Below are 24,435 nucleotides of genomic sequence, written 5' to 3'. Positions count from 1 at the left end.
GAAAAGCTGTTAGATGGTAGCGCTGTAAATGAGATATCAAGTATGCTGGTTCCCATGATGTTCGCAGCAATCAAGGCTATTCTCCGTGCCAGTCCATCGTTTAAAAGCATCCCTGAGGTAGAGGCCATCCTGGCTTTGGAACTGCTGGTGTCGTTTTCTTTCACGGCTCAACGCCGTGATTCTTCGCAGTAACAACGATGGCTTCGCCAACAATCGCCTCACAAGTGGTGTCCACCAACAAACACTAGTGCACGTGTACTATATTTCAGTGGAACGTTCGCGGCTTGCGCTCGAAGTTAGCCGACTTCAAGTATCTTGCGCGAGTGTACCGATTCCCTTTTACGGTCATTTCCGAGTCTCGCATCGACGAGCAGTTTAGCATAAAGGGTTATTATTTTCATCACTCAAGGCGACAAAACGGAATTAGCCGACTGCTCGTTGGATTTTGCAACGAGGTGCCTGCCTCTGTGATTGACGTAGCACCACATGACAAGAATGAATATATTTGCGCAACCACAGTGATTGCAACTAAAGTGTTTACCCTGATCGGCTTCTACTTGGAACGAGGATCACCTTTCGATGTGTCAAGATTGGAAAACTTGTTGACAAGCTCTCAATCTCCACATATTGTTTGTGGCGATTTTAACGCACATAACGAGATTTGGGGCAGTTCACATACATGTGCTCGGGGTGCCAAGATGGCGAAGCTTCTTGCAAAATACAATATAGAGCCCTTGAACCATGGCAACATAACGTACTTGAAAAATCTGAAAACTGTTAGCTGCATTGACATCACATTCGCATCAAGTCAAGTTGTCCCTATGTTCGGATGGTATACAGATTGCGAGACTCGAGGTAGTGATCCCTACCCGATCCTAATCTCTGCTTCATTTTCGGACGTCGCCCAGAAAAGTGCGACTGAAGTCGGTAGACTGGGAAGCTTACACAGCAGCCGTAGACCAAGGGATCACAGCCTGGACTACGAATGCAGAATTAATACCGACGATAGCTCATTGCCTCAAACAAAGTACTCGCTCTGCCAGTAAGCATTGTAATCTGCCTACTAACGACGAGGAATTCGAAAGGTTATGTGCCATTCGAAGGCGTGCCGAAAGGAAGGCCCTATACGTACTAAGAATATCGAAGACCTCAGAGCTTGTCGACGGACACAAAGACATATACGACGTTACCTCACCAAACTGAACCGAAAAAGGTGTAGGGACTTTTGTGGGACACTGGACATACGGCAACCGCTGAGCAAAATCTGGCGAGTCGTCAGAGGCATTCGCAAAGAGCCGCAACAGCTTTATCCTTTTATCGGCCTCTCATTACATGAGCGCGCATCCCTGAAAGAGGTGACAGAGCAGTACTGTAGGCTCCTTTCCCGCGGGGCACGTACAACCTTCTCGGCAAATTGTAAGTCACCAGCCTAGTCCACCTCGATCGACCCTTCCTGACTTAGAATTGGAATCTGAAATTGGTTCCCCGACAAAAGCGTTGCTATGCCTTTCACGCGGAGGTGTATGGAAATATACCCACCAACACTAGGGGGTATATTTCCATGGTTTTCATCAATGGTGCTCCTTCATACGGCTTACGTCGACGGAACACTACGGTATTACCTCCAGATCCTGCACAAAATGTCTCCTACAAGCAAGAGAAAACTTGAGGCAGTACGGAACAACTACCTTCGCGTATGTCTAGGCCTTCCGAAGGGGTCGTCCCGCTCAGGAACTATAGCAGAAGCTGGATGCCTGCCTCTTGAAGCGCTATCTTCGCAGGAGACACTTCGAATTCACCTCCGACACGTAATTCATACGAAGACCTACTTTTTAAAGGATATTTCCGGAACCCGTGCTACATCTAGCTTTAGACAGGCCGTCGGAAGCATGTCTATTTCGATTCCGGCTCAGGCGTCACAAATTATTCCACGAAACATTTCACCATGGACACTGTCCCCACTGGAAATCGTGCCATATATCCCTGCAATCAGTGCGAAAAAGAAAATGCCTCATGCAGCGACTTATCAGACAGCTTTGGAATATATGCACAAAAATACGCAGCCGTAATGCACATTTTCACAGATGGCTCTACAACTCCACATCGCTCAGCGTGCGGACTTTTTGTTCCCTCTACAAGGCAACGATTCTCGTTTCGTCTTGAGCGAGCGACATCACCTACTTCAGCAGAGCTACATGGTATTAAGGAGGCCCTTACGTAGGTACTTCGACAGCAGCCGCCAAAGACATGGGTGATTTTCCCGGATTCAAAAACAGCCCTACAAAGTATGTGGAGAAGGCACAAGCGTTGTAATAATCAACCTGCAGCATTTGGCATTGCTTTCTTCACCACAAGGCTAAGATTGCTGGGCATTGCATCAAGTTCCAGTGGATAGCTGGCCCCATGCCGGTATTTCGGGAAATGAAAAAGCGGATGAAGCTGCCCGAGATGGACTCCAATACCGCAATTTTAAAAAGAACATTTTTTTACAAAAGCCGACGCTTCAAACATGGCGAAAAAATATCATCATCACCACCATCATCATCATCATCATCATCATCATCATCATCATCATCCTGGTTGGGCCCATTGCAGGGCAAAGGCCTCTCCCATACTTCTCCAGCTACCCCGGTCATGTACTAATTGTGGCCATGTCCCTGCAAACTTCTTAATCTCATCCACCCACCTAACTTTCTGCCGCGCTCTGCTACGCTTCCCTTCCCTTGGGATCCAGTCCGTAACCCTTAAAGGGAAGCTGAAACGGACTTCTGAACGGAAAAAGCTGAAATTTCCATGAATTGCTGGGGCTGGGAAGAATAGACCTATTAATTTACGGTTCTAAAATTTTTTCTTTGTATTGTCAATATAAGGGGCAGAAATCGCTTTCTAAATCCCCCCCGCGGACACGCCCCCGTCGCTTCCCGGAGCGCCGGGTGAGGAGGCAGCCGGAGGAGAGAACCGGCGAGAGTGACGTCATTACCGGGGACCGTACTGCCGGACCGGCGTGCTGGCATGTTTCTTTCCGTCCTGCGCTTTACTAAACGACGCTATGAGAGATCTGCCGCCGCTCACGTTTGTTTTCTTTTGCGATTTTCGTGAACTGTGCTTCCTTTCTGTCCTGCGTGAGTGCCTACAGCCAAGGGCGCCCAACATGCCCTCGTTCTGTGCAGCATTCGGCTGTGCGAACACAGGCGGGCGAGACGATGTGGTGTTTCACATGTTCCCGAAGGACAAGAAACTTGCAGCGCAGTGGGTCCGTGCGGTGAGGAGAGCTAATTTCTTGCCGCCGAAATCAACTGGGCTGTGTTCGGACCATTTCCGCGACAGTGATTATCATCGGAGCTTGACAACGATGCGGGCAATCGGTATTCTAATTAAATCGGCGTGACTGAAGGCTGGCGTTGTTCCGTCTATATTCTCCCACAAGAGAAACACCTCGCCACTTCCAAGAGCGGCCTTCACCAAGAGGAGAAAGGCTGAGGTAAGGGTTTTAATGTGCACACGGGCAACTTTTTAAACGGGTGATCACCTGAGTGTCGAACAAACGGCCTTACAGCGGCCTATGACGAAGCGAGGTGGAGGCGCAGCCGGGAATATGCACATGCGTGCAAAATGCTTGCAGTTTTCATCGTGATTTGCCGTTTTCATCCAACGATGCCACTCCACTTTGTCACGGAACACTGTACTACGGCTGTTTGTTCGGCGCTGTTTTGTTACGGTGAAATAACTGGCCGGGGGTACGCTTGCGCATTCAGTGATATTTGCTATTCGTCCGACTACGCGGTGCCCGCAGGTTTAGCTGTTCAGCATTCGTGTTCAAATCGCACGACATAAGGCGTTACGGTAATATTTTCATGCTCGCGTTAGAGTAGTTGAACTCGTCGTGTAAAAACTTCGTTCCGTAGATTTCGCACTCACAGCTTGCTACCAGCAGCGAACTGCCGCAAAAACGAGCGTCGGCACAGCCGCGCCCGTGGAAAGGCGAACGGGCTCAAATAATGAAGTAACGTTGTGAGGTATTGAACTTGTCAGCGTTCGACGTGGTCTAGCCCAATACAGGCATCGCTGCTGGACAAAAAATGTTTTCTTGCCTTTAACTATCTATGCATCACGCATGGCAAAATTATTATTTGAAAGTAAATATAATACATTGCTCATTACTTTCTTACTACGCTCATTGATTTAATTACATTACCAATTACCGCTTTCAAAAAAGTAATGGTATTATATTACGACTGCTTACGATTACGATGCACACAAGAAGCAAAAAGCAAATTATAAAGGGACGCCAACCTTTCTTCAAGGTAACACACACTTGCCAACATTTCATGCCCTCCCCCCCCCCCCCCATGTGCCTCCACGACACCTCACGATACTACCAACGTTCTGGCGCCGTACACAGCTTACTGGTACATATTTAACGCAATTAATAAATTACTTTAGCCATGAAATTACAGACACCAAATAATTCACATTACTAAATCACCAGGCAACTAATGCATCGCATAAGTTACTGAAAAAGTATTTCAATTACTGTAAGTAATCCAACTGTTGTCATGCTTGCTGATATGCATGATATGCTAAAATTCATGATATCCATGCCTTGCACTCTTTCAGGTTCTAGCAGAGCACCTTGAGAAACGAGCCCCTGATGAACCTGTTCCACTACCGTCACCAATCGAAGAGTTTGAAGTAGCCAAATGCAGCACTTATGTTCGCGATCGTGTATCAACACGCAAAAAACCACGGAACTTTGGACAAGCAGCGGCAAGGTGCATGACATCGCGGACTTACACCCGTGTTTACAATCTAATCAGATGTTAGTGCTTCGGCATTCTTCCAGCAGCAAGCTCCCAGTGACACTTTAGCGCGTTTTTTTTTCTCCCGTCATTGGAACGTGCAGCTACATGAAAAGACATATGTACCAGCTAAGATTTCCAACGCGCGAGAAGGTGCACACATCGCTCTCGCTGTTGGCACACTCCCGTTGCCGCAATCGTTTTCTGTATTGGCTGTCGGTTCGAACATGTACGGTGAAAATACAAGCTCTCCGAGACAGCGAGAACGTTCCATAATGCTTACAACTCAGCTGTGAAGCCAGAACAGAATAGCGTGCTACGCTCTGAAACACGCGCCGCCGACCGGCGATCCCCGTGAATGACGTCAAAGCGGTCCCGACCAATCACGGGCAACAGCGGCGTTCGTGCGATGCCCTGAGGCGCTGGTGCGCGTTTTCATGCAAAAAGCAGCCGCTTGCGTTTGTTTCCGCCCTGTTTAAACGAGATATTCGTGTTCAGTGGACTCAAAACTGTAGAATGCCGCAGTGAACTCATTTTTTTCGAAAAGTGTGTCAGCTTCCCTTTAATGACCATCAGTTATCTTCCCTCCTCTTTACATGTCCAGCCCATGCCCCATTTCTTTTTCTTGATTTCAACTGCGATGTCATTAACTCGCGTTTGTTCTCTCACCTAATCTGCTCTTTTCTTATTCCTTAACGTTACACCCATCATTCTTCTTTCCATAGCTCGTTGCGTCGTCCTCAAGTTAAGTAGAAACCTTTTCGTAAGCCTCCAGGTTTCTGCCCCGTACGTGAGTACTGGTAAGACACAGCTGTTATACACTTTTCTCTTTAGGGATAATGGCAACCTGCTGTTCATGATCTGAGAATGCCTGCAAAATATATGCCTGTCAAGAAAAAGACCGCATCTGGAATCTGCCGCTTCACCAAGATAACTTCCTGCGGTACATTGACCTAGAAATGAGGCCGAAAATTCCACGACCCCTTCCTCGACACTGAGACATTGTACCATTGTCTTCGACTGAACGTGGCGTACACGAACAATTATCTGTAACGCATAGGGCTTCCCACTAACCCCTACTGTGATAACTGCGGCAACTTAGAGACAATGGAGCACATATTACTAGAATGCCCCGCGTACCGCGACGAGAGGCAATTTTTTTATCAACAAATGGACATGATTTGCCACGATCCTTTAACATTACCCAGCATCCTAGGTCCAAAGCCCGGCCCCTCAATACAGCGGCGGCTTTTGGATTTATTGTTCAAATACCTGTCAGAAATTGGTCTAATAGGAAAGCTTTAAAAATTCTACTTATCATATACAAAAGCCTAAATTTACCCGCCATGTCAACTGCAACTATCAGTATCAAGTCCACTTGCACATTTCATATTTATTTTCATTCTCTTTTTCTTCCACTCTCTTCTGAAATATTTTAATTGAATTCTCCATCCCTATACAGAGTAGCATGCCAGCGGTTGTATACGCGCCTGTAAAATTCTCTGTATTTCTTCGAAAGAGTCTCTCTCTCTCTCTCTCTCTCTCTCTCTCTCTCTCTCTCTTTACTCAATCCGATTTCCGGAATACTGGTACACACCTCACTCACGTACCCATTACGGCATGCAAATGATATTTTCTAGACTGCCTAGGCTGCTCAATGAACTGATGAGTAATGAAATTGATGTACTGTCGTGTTCTCCAGTTGATCTTTTTAACTTTTTTCACGCCTCTAAATAATTCAATTACGTCTTTCTTCATGTCTAAACTATGTCTGATTCAATTATAGTTCAAATATGTCTTTCTTTATTGACTAGATGATCAATGTTTTCTGTATTTATATACTCGCAATTTTTTTACAGTCATTATGGTGTTGGGCTGCTGAACACGAGGTCGCGGGATCGAATCCCGGCCACGGCGGCCGCATTTCGATGGGGGCGAAATGGGAAAACACCCGTGTGCTTAGATTTAGGCGCACGTTAAAGAACCCCGGGTGGTCAAAATTTCCGGAGTCCTCCACTACGGCGTGCCTCATAATCAGAAAGTGGTTTTGGCACGTAAAACCCCAAATATTAAAAAAAATTATTACAGTCATTACAAAATATGTTGCTCCACCTTGCTGCTCGGATGTTACTGGGTTCTTGGGAGCAGTCAAGCTGCCATGAGCAGCTTTTTTTCTCCACTTTCCCACCACAACACTGTATTGTACATGTTTTGTGGAAATAAACATTTATTTATTTATTTATTTATTTATGTATTTATTTATTTATTTATTTATTTATTTATTTATTTATTTATTTATTCATACACCCACAGTTGGCTGACGAAGAACAGATTGCACACGGTAGCCTGCAAAACGGTGCATAGCACGGGTGCGCGATAGCACATGCGTGGGCGTCAGTTTCATTTACGCCATATATGGACGCAGGCATGAAATGGGGAGGGGGGGGCAAACTTGTGGCATTTCATTAACCGCTTCACATAGACTTCAAAATGGGCATTGGATGTGCATATCTTTCTTTCTATTTTTCACATTTGTTGCTGCATGCCATATACTGTATAATTAAGTGGGAAATAAGATAATGCAGACTCATTTCATGCAGACAGTGCACGTGTGAAATAAAATAAATCGGTCATGAGCCATTGCTGGGGTGGGTCAGTGCGTAACAAGGTAGCCCAGCGTCTTCCCGCTTCTTGGGCAAAAAAAAAAAGGAAAGCCAACGTGATTTCATTTACTTTTTACTAAATGTGGTTATAAGTACCTACTGTAAGGCAAAACCACTCATAAGAAAGACATAAAAGAAGAGCCGCAATACACGGGTTAACTGCAAACTTAACTTCATTATCAAGCCTTCGCAGCTGATATGTTCCAACACGCCGATTATTTAAACTCGCGCCTTTGCGCGTAGTTGGTCGTGTGATGCAAGTGAGAAAGGGAAGGAAGGTGAGAACGTAACAGAAACTGTTAAACTATTAGCCAGGGCTAATTCACCTGCCTTCCAAAAAAGTCACTTCCCTATCACACAATGAAATAGAGATGTGGCTAGCACACGAGTGTTCACTTTTTCTTATTCGAAAAGCCGCAGATATCTCGTGAGGCATGGGTTATCCCACGGGTGTGTAAGGAGCTACTGGCGCCTGTTATAGGCGCCGACAACCCCTCTGCTACGAAAGGTAAAAAAAAAAAGAGGCACAAAGATTGGAGTCACAGAAAGCAAACAGAAGTCAAGTTCAAAAGTTTAAATTATGGGGCTTTACGTGCCAAAACCACGAGCTGATACTGAGGCACACCGTGATGAGGTCCTCCGGAATAATTTGGACCACCTGGGGTTCCTTAACGCGCATCTAAATCTAAGTACACCAGTATTTTAGCATTTCGCCCCCATCGGAATGCGGTCACCGGGTCCGGATTTGGTCTCAACTAAACCAGCTTTCCTATCAATCTTGTGTTTGAAATAGCGGGATAATGAATAGCGATAGTGGGGGGGGAGTGTTCGATGGCGACAGCGATATAACACAGCGGGTTGCGTGCGCGGAACGAAGAATCCTGCAATGTCGGCAGCAAGGGGGTTCCACGGCGAGCATTTTTTTACCTGGCAATGACAAATGGAAAACGCCGGTTCTTTGTGAGTCGGCGCTTCGGGAGTCCCTGAATTAAAGCAATGTGGCACGAAATGATTTCGTCGGCGCGGAGTGTTTCTTTTTCCGCATCGGCCACCCGCGCACACAGCGCATTCGGCGCTCGGAGTGAGCTGTGCGCATACGTAATGACCGGCGCATACGAAGAGCCGAATGAAAGTGGCCGACAGGCACCATCAAGAACTAGTATACGGTTGTTGACGCACGTAGTGGCGAGGCGGAACGAAAGCCGATAGCAGTCAGCGTCCACTTTCAGGCTGACCTTGAGAGCGGCGCCCAGAGTCTATTTATGCCGGGTTTTTACCGGCCAAGCGCTGCTTGGATACTGTCGCTGCAGAGCCGGGCGGTGGCCGCTCAGGGCTTCCAAGCCGGCGTCAGACGGTCAGCTGAAGTTCACTGTCCCGCTGTAGCAGGGTCCGCACCGTAAGTGAACGGTGCACTTCAATTATTGCAGAGTCATTCGCTGCTGTCAACATTAGTGAAGGTGGGATCATATTAACGTTCATAAATTATACAATTATCGCCTAAGCATTATGTTTCAGCTACCAACGAAAAAGAATGTAGATAACATACGTTATCCAGCCCAATTACGGAAAAAAGAAAATTATTATTCAACTAGATGCGGTGAACCTTCGGAAGTATCCACCCCGTGTTTAAACACAGGTAAACAACGTTTAACTACATGCTTTCGTCGCTTCTGAATATGCATCAAATGGCTCACTTTGACCTGTTTACCAATACATACGGCGAAATTTGCGAGAAGTATTCAGCATGGGTGTGGAGGTAATTAATATGTTGTACGGTAGGATAGGATAGGAATAAACTTTATTTGTCCAACGGTTATTGCTGTTGGGGCCCGGGGCTAGACTGCCAGGGGTCCATATAGCCCGAGGAAAATCTTTCGAGATCCTCGGCAATGACCCCGGCCCACTGGACGGCCCACTCCTGGTCATCGGGTGCCTCGCTGAAGAGGGCGGTTTGCCATCTCTCAGCGAGGCGCGCCGCATTGCACTCTTACGGAAATTATGACAATTAATTGAACGCCTGTCCATTATCACTTTGTTTTCATTGTTCCGTTTGTTGCGACGTTTGTGCGTACCTATATAGTTTTTCTCTTTGTTCTATTACAGTTTTTGTCTCACGCGAATTTTTGTTAAAAAAAGTGCCTTGGGCGTATCCGCTGTTCCTGCTGCTGAAAGAAAAAATGAGGCTGTGGCTACGTCAAGCTATCCGAGAGCTTTTTTTTTTTTCGCAGCTACTCTATCCGTTCCTAAATGGATCGAAAATAAAATTTGATTTTTGTGTGTGCAAGGTTGGGAGGGGGTGACGCTCTTATCGCGAAGGCTATAAATTTCTTGTCATGACCGAAGTAAGTGAAGCACAGGAGAGATGAAAACATGTGGAAAACATTACTGGCTTAAAAAAAGTTAAATTATGGGGTTTTACGTGCCAAAACCATGATCTGATTACGAGGCACGCCGTAGTGGGGGACTCCGAATTAATTTTGACCACCTGGGGTTCTTTAACGTGCACCTAAATCTAAGCACACGGGTGTTTTCGCATTTCGCCCACATCGCATTACTGCCTTTGTTTTTGTCGTCCATGGACCATGGGGCCATATTCACAAAGCTCTTCGTTCGTAAGTGCTCTTTACCATTGGTTGTCCGCTTTCGCTAATAATGTGTCCAGCATCAAGATCAACTAGAACTTACTCTTGCGAATAATTCTAGCGTAAAAGGTATTTGTGAATACTGGCGCGTATTCGGTCAGCTTTTCGTTTGCAAGAACTGTTCGTCATTAAACAGCGCCTTCGCTGTCATTCCATTGGCTATAACGATAGTCTGAAGCATGTTACGAACCTGTTCTTGCGTACGAACGGCGCCTTGAATTCGCATTCTCAGTAGTCCGTATAATAAAACTGTTCATAAGAGGAGGTACCAATCAGTCGTGATGTTGGACATATCATTATCGAAGGCGGTCGGCCATTGTAAAAAAGTTGTTACGAACGGAAAACTTTGTCGATTCGACACAGCTTTTTCTCTCTTTGTCGAGCAACACGTTCGTCATGATCAGCGACTGCCTCAATGAACAGTAATTTTTGGCGTCCTTAGACTTTATCTCCATTGCGGGGGCCATATATGGCAGTGACGTCGTTCTTAAAGTTAGATTCTGGGGTTTTGCACGCCGAAACCACGATATGAGACACGCCGTATAGCGAGGCACTCCGGATTGATTTTGACCACCTGGGGTTCTTTAACGTGCACCAAAATCTTAGCACGCGGGCGTTCTTCGCATTTCCTCCCCATCGAAATGCCGGCTGCAGCAGCGGCCGGGATCGAGCCCGCGACCTCGAGCTCAGAGGTCTAACGCCATATCCACTAACTTATACCGCGGACGGTTGACACGTTTCTGTGCACGATGTCGTCGGTTCAATTCGCAGGCAGCACATAGGCTGCATTTTCATAGGTACGGAATAATAATAATGAAAAAAAGACGTCCGCGTACTGTGACTGAGGTGCATCTGAAAGTGCGCCATGGACAGTATTTTGTCATCATTCTTCTCCTTCGGTTCTATTTAGGTCTTGTGCAACTGTCGCGATGAATTGGCCGTTCGTGGCTATAATGGCGTCGTCGGAGCGTTAAGGTCAATGACGAGTGGCAAAAATAATTGAGAAAGAAAAGAATCACTGTGAAGTCTGAAGCGAGCTAGTCTAAATTAGTTCCTTGCCTTCCACCATTTCGTCTCATTACAGGTGTACGTTGTAAAAAAAAACTGCGATAAATCTAACGCGCCCGACATGCACTATAACGAAGCTATGCACTTTTTATACGAGAATAATTACGAGCGTTCGCTGAACAGTCGCCATAGCTCAATAGATGACACTGAAGGTACCGATTGAAAGAAAAGACGAAGTAAAGATCTGTTGCGAGCAGAAACCCTATAAGAGCCACCCGTACAATTCTAGGGCTGGACGTGAGTAAAGCGTTCGACAATGTGTCACATGCTTCAATACTCACAAATCTAGCCCAAATGAATGTCGGGAAGCGCACTTATAGCTATATTACAAGCTTTCTCAAGGATCGCACTGCAGAAATACATTTTGGGGACATTAAAAGCGGACAATTTCAATTAGGTACAAGGGGCACCCCTCAGGGTGCGGTCCTCTCCCCCTTCCTTTTCAATGTGACCATGCGAAACCTGCCTCCATTACTGGAAAGCATCCCGCATATCAAACACTCCATCTATGCCGATGATATCACCATCTGGACCAATAGCGGTTCCGATGGAGAAATCACGGAAGCATTACAAGCGGCCGCGGATACCGTACAAAATTTTGTGCGACAGAATGGTCTAGCGTGCTCGCCGACAAAATCGGAGCTTCTCGTCATCCGTGATAAATCAACCAAACACGCCACCGAAAGGGACGCCACCTTCCCTATACGAGTCAGTATGGAAGACGGCCCAGTTCCGCCCGTACTGACTATAAGAGTCCTGGGCATGTTAATTCAACATAACACCCATAATTCTGAGGCGATTGTCCGATTACGGACGACAGCCCGCCAAATATGTGGCCTAATCAGACGAGTAGCCACACGACACCGCGGTATGAAGGAGGCTGATCTCTGCCATTTGACGCAGGCTTTCCTGATCAGTCGCGTCGTGTATTCCTTCCCTTACTACCACCTACGCCTTTCTGACAAGGAAAAGGTTAACAGCGTCATTCGCACAGCTCATAAAGCTGCCCTTGGTCTCCCGAGGTATGCGAACACTGAACGATTACTTGAGCTAGGTATATACAATACCCTAGACGAACTCGTGGAGGCCCATAAAACAGCCCAACGTGAACGACTCTCCCGCACCGCAACTGGCAGAGTTATTCTAAGTAAACTCGGGCTGAATCCCGTTATGAATTCAGCAGGAAGAACAACATTACTCGGTGCGGTCAAAAGCCGTTTGGTTATAAAACCATTACCCAAGAACATGCTCTCTGGGAGACACGACAAGAGGCGGTCTGCCAGAGCCAAGGCCCTTCAGGAAAGGTACCAAAACAACCAGCACACCGCTTATGTCGATGCAGCAAAGCAAAATCACCAAACTTACGTAGTGAGCGTCGTGACCGGAGAGGGAAGTATCCTCAACGCCGCGACCATAAAAACAGCGTCGACCGTGGAAGCGGAAGAGACTGCCATTGCTTTGGCCATCATGAATCCCTCCGTGCAAACAATCATAAGCGACTCCAAAAGGGCAATAGTCAACTTTTCGAGAGGCAGCATAGGCGTATGTGCAGCGCGAGTCCTACGGGACTTTAATAATGAAAACACTGTTGAACTCGTATGGGTCCCTGCCCATTCGGGGAATCAAGGGAATGAGGAGGCGCACTGGGTAGCCCGAGGTCTAATCAACCGGGAGATGTGCCCCTCAGACTCGGATCCCATGGATGAGGCACCGACGACATACCAGGAAATAACAAACTATTACAAGCAAAAAAGGCGAATTTACCCGCCTCCAAACGCAAGCCTCACGCGAGCGCAAGCCTCGATCCTGCGTCGAATCCAAACTAAATCGTTCCCCAACCCACATGGGCTATCCATAATTACCAACGGGCAATGGAACCCAATATGTCAAAATTGCACAAATCAAACATTGGCTACCCAAAATCACATTCTTTGGGGGTGCGAGGGCTTACCCCCTCCCAGGTCGCTCCTGCCAGCTCCCTCACAACAGACGTGGGAAGAGCTGCTCAGAACGCCGGAAGAAAAAATACAAAAAGCCCTCGTTGCCTGGGCCGAAAGGGTCGCTCCTCGTGAGGGGCCATTCTAGGACTCGGGCCTGCCAGGTCATAACTGAGCAGAGTGCCAATAAAGTTGTTACCACCACCACCTGTGCATGTTGCCGATGCATGGACCATGGCCTCAATAATGTTTACTGTTTATGCCTCAAATGCGCATGCATTGCGTACTTGCAAGTTTCGTGTTCAAATAGCATAATCCTTTCGAAAATGACTAGTTCCCAACAACTTGTTCTTGAAGTACAAGAAAACAGATGTAATGGAAAAGTTTGCAAATATTGTAAGCGGCGTCACCTGTCACTTGTACTCGCTCAACAGGTTGCGCAACCAAAAGCGGCGAGATGCCTTTCTTCCATTTGAAGGACGCAATGAGTCATCTGCGCTACCTCGTTTCCTTCTTTCTTTTTCTTTCTTTCTTGCCGAATAGCTGCACTGCACATAAGACTGCAGATAGGCCGGCGTTGTACGCGTGTAAATAACAAGGAGACCCTTGACTTCAAGCTTGACGTCAGCTTATATTTTTTTTCTTTATTTCACCTTAACTTTGTCCTGTAGTAAGTCGAGAGTGCCATGCATTAGTTAAATACGTAGGTACGTATTACGTGCACGTAGAGCGCCTGCTAAATGCCAGCTTTGCGAGGGAGGATATGAAGAACTGTGTGTTCGTTGGAAAAACACGGGGACACGTGTTTGTTTCCTGCAGTGTCTACGTCGAACGCAGCCAAATGAAGTTCTTGCTAACCGGACGATGTGGATAATCACCGGCGTAGTTGGGATGGTTAGTTTTCGCTTTACGCTCGCCTGCAGCCGCGTAGTTCATTCCCTCAGAGGGAATGATCGTAGCTTTCAGTGTACGGCCGCGAAAGAAAACGTGGTGCACCAGCATCAAGGTGGCGGAGCTCACTCACATGCAAGACTACCCCACTTTAATTGCTTGCTGATGCCTCTGCGGCTCACTGAAGTCAAGCACCGCGCCAAGGGTCTCGGTGCCGACGTTGGTCAGATACCAGCCAACGACGCGCCCCATATGCACTCAGAGAAAAATAAATAAATAAATTGCGGCAGAACCCATCTCACGATGAATGTCGACGTTAATGCGATCAACAATGCAGCAGTGTAGAGCGACACATCGCATTGTCGCTGCAGAGACGAATCTTGTATGGGGCGAGTAGGCAGCCGGGCTTCTAGTACTCTGGCGCTTCCCTCTAGACACGCTGTGTCACTCGGCGGCGAAGTTCGTGCGTCACGCTTGTGCGAATATAACATTCAAACAAGTTTATCTGATTAAATGTGACGCGAGTTCGATACCGCCCAGCACCGAAAAAATTTTAAAGAATTTTTTTTTTTTTGCAATTGGAAGAGTGGTATACATACTAAGTGGCACATAATTACCGACATAATTACCCAAAGCACGGCTCGGCCCCCTCGCAACGTGCGACCTGTGCTCTCGCACTGTCCGAGACGCTCGCCTTTTCTAAGGACTGTGTTTTCCGCGCCTTACGCACGATGGCGGCCTCGCGGCTTGGTTGTGCGGTTGCTCTTCCCGAGCTGTATATCAGCCACGCTGGGCAGTGCGTCTTGACATTTTCCTCCTCAGGCGCTGCCAATTTTTGCTCTTCGCCTTCCCATCCCTCTCGCCTCTTTGTTCCGTTCAAGTGTAAACTTACCAACGTTCAGTTGCCAGCCTCACTCTGTATGGGCTATTGCAATTCGGTCAGTGACCTGTCATTTCTGGCAGCCAGTAATAAAAAACGAATATTATGGATAATCGTTTTCTTCCCTCTCTTTTATTTAGTCTATATGAGTCTAACTTTGAACGAAAGGGGTGATTTGGAATTGTTGGTTGTTCATCTTGATGTGGAAATGTTGGTTGTTTATCATGAAATGTGCGAGTTACAGCACGGACAAGGAACACGAACGCGAAGAGGTGCGTGCGTATTTTTAATGTATGCCTTCACGTGTACTTGTCCGCGCCACAAGTCGCTCGTTTTGAGCTTAACTTTCAAGGTAATTCGAACCTCCGAAGGAAAGACCTCGTCGTACAGTTTTCATATGGAATGCACGCCATTATTTTTTTCTTTTTTTTTTAATTTCGCGCCGCCTAGCAAATCACGCGACGAAAAATTCTGAGTCGTCGTATTTCGTGTCTGTACGTTAATTTGGGGGCGCCTAGGGGTCAAATATCCGTAACAGCAGTGTATGTACAGAAAGCAGCCTCCTGTGAGTTTCCGTTTTTTTAAGGGGTTTCAGCGCGGGCTCTTCTCTGATATATGAAAGCGGCAGTGAGCGAGAAACGATCATTGCTGTGGCGAAGTCATCGCTTTGCCGATGAAGGCTTTGCGACGCCCCGTGGTGAGCCGACACAGTCCGGTGCATTCTATTGAGCGCGCTTAATTGCGGAGAGCCTCCGAACGACTGCCTGTTTTCATGCTCATTTCATATTCATACATGCTCATTTTCATATTTATTTCTGCGTCGTCGTCGTTGTTGTTGTTGTTGTTTTAAGCCTCGAGTCATATTATTTGTGTCACTAAGCGATAAAGATTAGCCATCACCTTACTATGGGGTGATTAAGTATCCTTTCATATTTTAGTTTACCAACAAAATAAAGGAAAGAAAAACAAGAATGACAAAGGGTCATCGCTTTCTTGTTGAACCTAGGCCTCGTACAATTGCCGCGAATACTTGATTGACGCTTTCTCTTTGAACATATGAAAAGACAAGGGCTAATTGATTCATACTTGACTTAGTAAGCTAGTTACACTTAAACACACACACACAAACGCCACGTGAGAGCAGAAACGGACAGGGGACAAGTGTTTGTCCGTGTAGGTTAACTTCCTTCCGTGGCGCGCGTGCGGGGCTTACGATGTCAAGTGTGCCCCGGACAACTACTTCCCCGTCCACCCCATCAAGCATGCGCCTTCAAAATTATCCTTCGAGAACGTGCGCGCCCCATAGGCCACGGAAGAAAAGTCCACTGATTGATTGAAGTCATCTGAATGGAATTGGAAATGATGGTCAGTAATATCACCCCTCCCCCCCCCCCCACCTCACCTGCAACAACAAATCGCTACATACCTGAAAACCAGTGGCGTAGCCAGGAATTCTTTTTTTTGGGGGGGGGGGGAAGAGGGTAGAAGGAGGGGGCTTGCACTAGGCCGGGGAAGTTGAGTGCTTTGTCGCCTATCAAGCGGCTGCATGCCCAAGCTGCTTCTCTTGTGTCTGCTGTCGAGTGTAAATGTAGTGCAGCTGTAGCGGCTCGGAGCCATAACCTGCAACACTAGTTGCGTGGAACTCGGAGCGTTCCCTGTGGAGTGATGCAGAACTGCGGCATGGGCCCCTACGCAATACTGATTCGAACTACGACTTTCGCCATGCCCCGTTGCCTCGACCGATGGGATCGCGGGGGCATGCGTCGTATTCGGCGTAATGGCACTTTCACTAATCACTTCTTATTTCAAATTCAGCCAGTGCATTACTCTCATGTGCCACATATGCAGTGTTCACCCAAAGTTGGCACGCATAATCTATACGTGCACGTGTATCGTAACGTTAAAAAAAGACCGACGCAGTTCATTAAACTTCCGTCGAGATGCATGCCTCGAACTACAAGATGTTCTCTTTTGAAGACTTTGCTCATTGCGCCGCGGCGTCACGTACTGCGTACGATCGAAGGTGGGACTCGAGTATAATGTGGTTAAGTGCAAGGACATCACGTCCTACTTGACGTGGTGTACTGGCATACTTAACCATGCGTACGCGTATTTGCCTAGCGATTTCCTCATATTCTAATTGGTTATTTCTGAAACATCCTCCTGCAGAGATTGGAATGTTGCATGCTGAGGAAAAATTTCAGCACAATGTAAATCGATTTAAAGAGGAAAAGAACCGCGACTTCAGACGTGTCGAAAAAATGGACAGGACAAGCGGTATCACGTCACGTCCCGTCTTCGTCACGTCGCGTCTGAAGCCGCGGTTCTTTTCCTCTTTAACATGTCGAACCAACTGGCCCAAAGTTCCCCCCTCTTGTAAATCGATTAAGCAATTAATTTTGGTCAACTTTTTCTTTGGATATTTTTTTATTAGAGTAGTTTCAACGAAACGAAAGATAATTAGGACTAAATTAACTAACTTTCGTAAAGAAAAAGCTTATCAGTCTTGCATTCCTTCTATTTGTTGCATCAAATTTGCTTTGCTTAACCGCGCGCAGCAGTTAACAGAGAATTCATTCCTCGCTGGCAACGACTTAAGTCTCAAGATATGATTAATTGACTGGTGTTTAACGTCCCAGCACAACGCGGGGTCCATTGAAGACACCTTAATGGAGGGCTCCAGCATAAATTTTTCAAGCTGCGGTTCTTTAACGGGCCCCCAAAGTTCGGCAGACGAGCATTTTTACAATCCCCACCCATCGGAACGCGGCCACCGCGGATTCCTCACGATGTGTTCGACTGCGGCTCGAATGTTGAATTTTGTCGGCCTTGTCCCATTTGTTCCATCATTCTGCAGTGCATTTTGGATATTAAAGCATAAACAAAGAGTTATCCAGTGCAGGCTATTCGTATGGTTACAGTAACGATTAGAAAACTGAACGCTTCACTTTTCTTTCTATACGAATCTTCATATCTCCTTCTAAAGCACACAAGAAATATTACACATTCATCTTCGACATGTCACTCAAATTAGGAAACATTTTCTTGGGCGCATAACTAAAAATTGAGCTAATGCCAGCTTTGGGCAAGCCGTCCGTTTAATCTCTGCCCTAATTCCTGCACGGGTGCAGAAGTTCATGCCTTTGAATTTACCGCATTGGACACTTTCTTTCATGCGAGTTGCATTACACCATTCCCGGTATCAGTACGGGGAAAAAAAGAACATGCCTCAAGCTGGAACTCTGCAAATCGCCCTGATTCATATATCGCCAAGGAGTACTCGGGTTCGACCCATGTCCTCATTGATGGGTCTTGCTCTCAAGACAGTTCGTCGTCTCGTTTCGACACATCGTCTTCTGGTCAGCCCTTTTATGACCTTCTTGAACGGTTAACATCATGCACGGCAGATGAACTTTACGGTCATAACAGAAGCCTTGCCATTTGTTGGGCGTGTTGGTAAACTGGCATTGAAAGCATATTTAGCGCCAGCGAACAAGGACAGAAGGGAGACGACACCACAATGCGGCACCACAAGGAAGCCGTTCTTCAGATCCTTCGGCAACCACCAAAACGATGGGTCATCTTCACAGCCTCAAAAGTCGCCTTACAAAGCATATGTAACATCAACAGAGCTAGTAACCAACATCCAGTAATCCGAGACATTGATTACATTCATCACATGGAAACTGTCGCTGGTCGCACTGCAATATTCCAATGACCTGCCGGACGCTACTACATATGTTGAAATGAAAAAAAAAAGTTTATCTATCTGCCCGCAGAGGCCTATATTTAAGAAATTTCAGACGGATATACTTTACAAATGCCGAGGCATCATCAATGGCAAAGAAATACGCCACGAGGAAAGGAATCACCTGTGGAGTATGTCGCTTCATCAATATCACTTTCTCCAGTCAGTTGATTCCGTCTTAAAAAATTCCACACATCAGCTTCCCCGTCACCTTGAGACAATGTATCAACGGCTTAGACTGAATGCCGCATTTACCGGTGCCGTTTTCAAGTGTCCACCAACCCTTAGTGTGATGCGCTAGAAACCATGGAACATATTTTGTTGGAATGTCCAAGCTACAGAGACGAAGGGACATGTTATCTCAGTAAAATGGTGTCTGCTTCCCAAACTTCTCTTTATAGGAAGCATACTATGTCCAATATATTTTCTTCAAAGCAACGTCAAGCGTTAAATTTTTAATGCGAAAGCATGAAAAATTTTAATTGCCCCATTGCGCGAAAATCCGGCGTTGCAGTCAGCGGCTCGAGCAAATGATGGCAACGAAAATGGCCGGCGGCAAAGAGTAAAAGCACATGAAAAAAATAATACTCGAACTGACGTCAGATTTCTCAGGAAGGTTTCCGTAAGCAAAGTAAATTAAATGCCTTTGAACATAAAACACAAATTTCGGTCTGCGTGGGAATCGCGCCCGGGCCTCCGGGGTGCGAGACGAACGCGCTCTTCCGACGCCACGGTGGCTCCACGGTTCTGGCTGACTAAACGTGAGGCCGTCGTTGGGTGTGGGACGGCGCAGCCATTGGAGGTGGCGCCACGTCATGAGCGTGTGAAATTAGTGCGTAAAAAGCATTAATGTCCAATTGAATGCCGCTGAGCGATCCTTCGAGCTATCAGTTCCTCGTGGGCAAGCGAGCGCGTTTAGACGCTTGGCTCGTTTTCATTTCGCCTTGTCGAGGCGCCCATAAAACGCTGGCAAGAGCTTGCGCGGACAAGGAACGCGTAGAAAAAAAAAACATTTTACCAAAGCGACTACAATGCTTTCGGATTCCAAAACGTAAACAGTCTTGAGTGTCTCTGCCAACTTTTTTTTTTGTAGTCGACAAAGACATTGGCTTAATCGTCAAGCTCTAACCATTTTACGTTAATAACATCACCGTTATCCCACCTGTGCATACCATGATAAACATTTTCCAGATTTTTTTTCTTATCCCACCCTCCTCTCCCTGGAACCTTCGGTCCCCAATTCCCTATCCTATACAGAGTAACATGTAGCGCTTACATACGCGCCCGCAGAATTCTCTTTATTTTATTAAAGAACTCTCTCTCTCTCTATCTATCTATCTCCATGCCTGCACTATGTCTGTAAGCAAAATGTCCCTAAGCGTAATACCCATTAAGACAGTGTGAAAGCTAAAGTTGTTATATGAGGGGATTGCACCTAGCTGGTTCATCGAGAGTCGCTTTCGTGCCGACGGAAGGACGCACGTTTATGGCTTAAGAGAAGGCTCCACAAGTGACAATTTTATGAGCATTAAATTATCGATTGCGAACATAAATTGCCATCATAAATTCTCGCTATCAGTAGGCCTGGTGACAGTTTACAAGCACTTCTTCATTGTGCTTATAGCGTTTTGGAGAAGGTAGTGTAGCTCCCACTCCACCAGGGTTAAATTCGTCTCTGCTTTCTGTGCGTGAATGAAGACGTAGGTGAAAGAGAGGTGCATTCTGACGCCCGTCTACCTCTCCGTTGGTACATGCTCGTGTTATTTAGGTCTGTGAGATTTCAGTGTTACAGAAAGCCGCAATCAACGTGTCGCAAAGCGATGCACTGCGCGTTATCTGCTTTCTACATTCAACACTTTCTTTTTTCCCGTATTTTTCGCTATAGTGTACTAGCAATTGTCTCGGAGACAGACAACTATAGCTTTTCGGTGTTCCGAAACGGCATGAACAGAAGCCATCACATGATATAGAGTTACGCTGGCGCTTGTAAGTGTCTGTGCTTTTGTTTCTGTTTTCAACATTTCGCACTGTTCATGCCGTTTCACATTTTGAGTTTTTGCATCTGTTTTGGCTTACTAATATTATTACATTTTCATTTTATGTGGAAGACGTATCCCTGCTCATACAGCTGTCTCGCTTCCGTGGGTAGATTTATTCGCTCTCGTAGACGTCCTAATGATTATCCACTATACGCCCTTTCCGCCGCCTTTGCGGCTTGCTGCCGATTAACGATGCTTCCGTAAGGAAAACACCCAAAACAGTACCGTTTGTATAATTTGCTGTGAAGAGTGGGGCACGCGTTACGCAATGCTACTAACGTATAGCATCTGAAAGCTCTTTGATTGCAGAGGATCTCGCAAGCACAGAGCGCTCCAAAAGAACCAGCGAATGTCGCATTGTTACCGGTATTAATTAATACTGATGTACTCGGAATAAAAGCTGCACTGTCAGCAGCGTTATTTATTTATTTATTTATTTATTTATTTATTTATTTATTTATTTACAGGTCACGATGCCTGCCCCGAAGAAGCCAAGTTACATAGACGTAGACGGGATCCGGGTACCAGGGGGCTTCGATCCTGACCGCGTACGAGAAGCTCTGAGCTTCGAGCCGGTGCCCGGAGACATCTTTCTGGTGACGTACCCCAAATGCGGAACCCACTGGATCCAGCAGATCTCGCAGCTCATACTCAACCGGGGCGTGTCGGCCAGCAACTACCTCGAGTTCCAAATGAAGACGCCCTTCCTGGAATTTACAGGCAACAGCGGCTTGGACGCCATGCCGCCGCCACGGCTTCTCAAGACGCACTTGGCCTTCGACCGGCAACCGTACCACAAGGACGCCAAGTACGTGTACATGGTGCGCAACCCCAGAGACTGCTGCGTCTCCTTCTACCACCACGCGCGGGGCATACCCGGCTACGAGTTCGCGGACGGGTCGTTCGACGACTTCTTCGAAGTCTTCATCAGGGGCGAGACGGACTTCGGCGACTACTTCGATAACCTGCTGTCGTGGTACGAGCACAAGGACGACCCTAACGTGTTCTTCCTCACCTACGAGGACCTCAAGGAGGACACCAGGGGCGGCGTTCTTCGGCTAGCCCGCTTCCTCGGAGAGGAGTACGTGGAGGCCCTCGAGAAGGACCCGGACCTCCTCCAGCAGGTGCTGGACAAGAGCAGCCTGCAGTACATGAAGGAGCACATCGAACTGTCCGACAGGGACTTGCAGAAGCTGTTGAACACCGCGAGCGGCGCCGCCCTGGGACCGGTGCGGAGAATGTTCGTGCCCCGAGACGGCAGGGGTCCGACGATGCAATTTATACGCAAGGGTCAGGTGGGCGACTGGAGGGGACACTTCACCCTCGAACAGGAGGCGAAGATGCGTGCTAGGATCGAGGCGAAGACCGCTGGCACAGATGTGATGAGTCTTTGGAAGGGTTATAACTAGTGTGTACAGTCGCGCCAGCCGTTTTCGGGCGTAAGACGCAAGAATCATCTACTTCTCATAGACGTAGATAAGGATCAAAAATTTTTTTCTTGTTATAACAAAGTACTACCTCACAAGTGCCGGAAAATTACTATCAGAGCGCCGTAGGAGCTTGTCGCAACTAGTATACTCGTAGAACTCGAGCGGCCAAGAATTTATATACGAGTGGAGGATCGCAAAGACAGTGCTTCTAAAGGCCTTCCTTTGGGATGGCAAACAACGGCACACTCGATTTTAAATGAAAACGACTAAAAGAAGCCCTTTACAGCCATCTACTCTGGGACCTCCTTCTGTATATTCATTTGTGTATTACCCTTAGTAACTCAATAAAACATGATTCTGATTCCGAAGACGAAACGCTATAGGTAGGTGGACATTAAAAACAGAAATCGCAGTTTCGCCCGAGAGGCGCAGCACCGATTGCAATAAAAAATTAGTAGATAGCTATATGAAGTAAGGATAGTAGTTCTATCTGCCGTATAAACTTGTAAACATTCGCTCAGTAACTTAATTAACACTGATATAATGGGTAAACAGGACTGAACGAGGACGTAGAAAGAAAAAGGCACACAGAGACAGCGCTGTCTCTATGTGTCTGTTTCTTCCTACGTCCTCGTTCAGTCGCACATACACATTCCATCATGGATTCAAACCAACTAGCCCGCCAACGTTTTCTAACTCGATTTAACAAGCACGGTGTCACGCGCGCACAGGTAAACATGAACACATCTCGCTCGATGAGCACGGAAACTCGCGGTCAATATGCTGGAGTGAGGAATCGCAGCAGCAGCAGCGATCGAATTGACCTTCGTGCATCTCTCGCTTCGACGCGAACGAAGCGTCGAAAGCACAGCGCATACGAAGCTACCGGCTCTGCGCGCACTCTGCAAACATTGCAGATCGCTTTGAAGAGGCCCGCGCGGGCGCTCGCTTTGGCCACGTCGCAGATCGCTTTCAAGATACGGCGTCCGCACGGCGGCGCCGCCGTTAGCAGCAGCCGCCGCAGAAAAACGCCTCCCCTCCATCGTCTCACCCCCCGTGCCTCGCGCGTGACAGGAGAAGGCGCGCTTCCGGCCCACCTTCCCTAAATCCAGCCTTTCTCGCTCGTACACGCGAGATTAAGCCGCGTTCGCCGTTTCACCCTGGCATGCTTTCACTCGCACGTACAGCGGTGACGATTTTATCGCCCTTGGACTTTATAACGGAACCTCATGGCGCGACGGCGACGGGAGAAATGCGCCTGGAATGTCCATAAAATTGCTATCGTTATAGAGTGTTTAAATAATGCTTCAGAGGGCCGTTTAATTCCCCGCACACATCTGCAGCATGAAATAGACCATGAACGATTAAGGCACGGTCACGTTGTTGTTTTTGTCAACACCGTCTGGTCGTAAAACTTCCTTTCTTCTTCGGTCATCTGTATATCCCATGCACGATCGCCGTTTGTTATGATCTTCTGCAACTTCTCCTTACAGTTTACACACTCCTTTCTCAGTTCCTTGGCGTTAAGATCGTCTTCAGCAGCGTCTCAGCAACTGCTTCGTTTATCGCATTTCAGAGAAATCAGTCTTCATAGTCTTCTTGATGATGCAGCTCCCGGTTTTTTGTCTTCTCTTCTAAAACCTAACGCCCGATACCACTGGCTTTATGTTGACTTCTGTCAAACAGCAGTGGAAAATAAACAGTTTACAAAACAAAAATACTCTGTAATGTCCCAACGTTTACACGTGGTTTGCACATTAGAGTAACCGCAGTGCTATGCACCAACTTGAAGGTCTATATGTAAGTCTTGTTCGACGACTGCTTATTCGCTGCTTTCTGTACATCGCTCTTTTTATTGTCATTACCAATATATTCATTATTATTAAGATCCAAAAAATATTTTGTTCATCCGGCTTGAATCCTGCAACCGCAATGTGCTCGAATGTGAATCACCCAAAAATTAAAGATTTTTTTAGAAGTGTATGATTACGGCATTACATCTACCGCAAAGAAAAATAAATAAAAACGACTTTTCAAGTCATGGAGTCCAAGTGGCGGCATGTGGCTATCTACCTAGTATCACCGCAAATTCAGTACATCAATTCTAAAGGAAAACCTGGGTCAATATGCTGAAATCATTTACCTCAGAATATCCACAAGGGAAAATTTACACCGGAGTAAATTGGGGAAGTAATATCGCCAATTCATATAATCAGATTGTCCCTAAAGGAGGCCATTGGCAGCGCCTGGCGCGTCGCTCGGTACCCCATACAGCCGCGCACGCAGCAAAACCGGCCGACCAACATGTCTACCACGCTGCAAACCGTGCAGCTCACGC

At 46.9% G+C, this 24,435-nt stretch overlaps 1 protein-coding gene across 2 annotated transcripts; it reads left to right on the top strand.

Moving 5' to 3' along the window:
* Positions 1-8,660: 8,660 nt before the first annotated feature.
* LOC142573296 (sulfotransferase ssu-1-like) lies at positions 8,661-23,719 on the top strand. 2 transcript variants are annotated; one of them, XM_075682937.1, is made up of 2 exons: positions 8,661-8,858; positions 21,135-23,719. In XM_075682937.1, exon 2 carries the CDS (start codon positions 21,141-21,143, stop codon positions 22,074-22,076), a length of 936 nt encoding a protein of 311 aa, XP_075539052.1. In that variant the 5' UTR covers positions 8,661-8,858; positions 21,135-21,140; the 3' UTR covers positions 22,077-23,719. The 2 variants fall into 2 exon arrangements, with proteins under 2 accessions (XP_075539052.1, XP_075539063.1); XM_075682948.1 differs by having other exon boundaries at positions 8,849-8,919.
* The last annotated feature ends 716 nt before the right edge of the window (positions 23,720-24,435 follow it).

Source organism: Dermacentor variabilis, chromosome 1 (genome assembly GCF_050947875.1).
Source record: "Dermacentor variabilis isolate Ectoservices chromosome 1, ASM5094787v1, whole genome shotgun sequence".
NCBI classification, from domain to species: domain Eukaryota; kingdom Metazoa; phylum Arthropoda; class Arachnida; order Ixodida; family Ixodidae; genus Dermacentor; species Dermacentor variabilis.
The sequence above is the reverse complement of the archived record's forward strand: the minus strand, read 5'-3'. Positions and strand labels throughout refer to the sequence as shown.

Excerpts from the sequence above, each read along its gene's own strand:
- LOC142573296 (XM_075682937.1), top strand. The coding sequence starts at position 21,141 with ATGCCTGCCCCGAAGAAGCCAAGTTACATAGACGTAGACGGGATCCGG.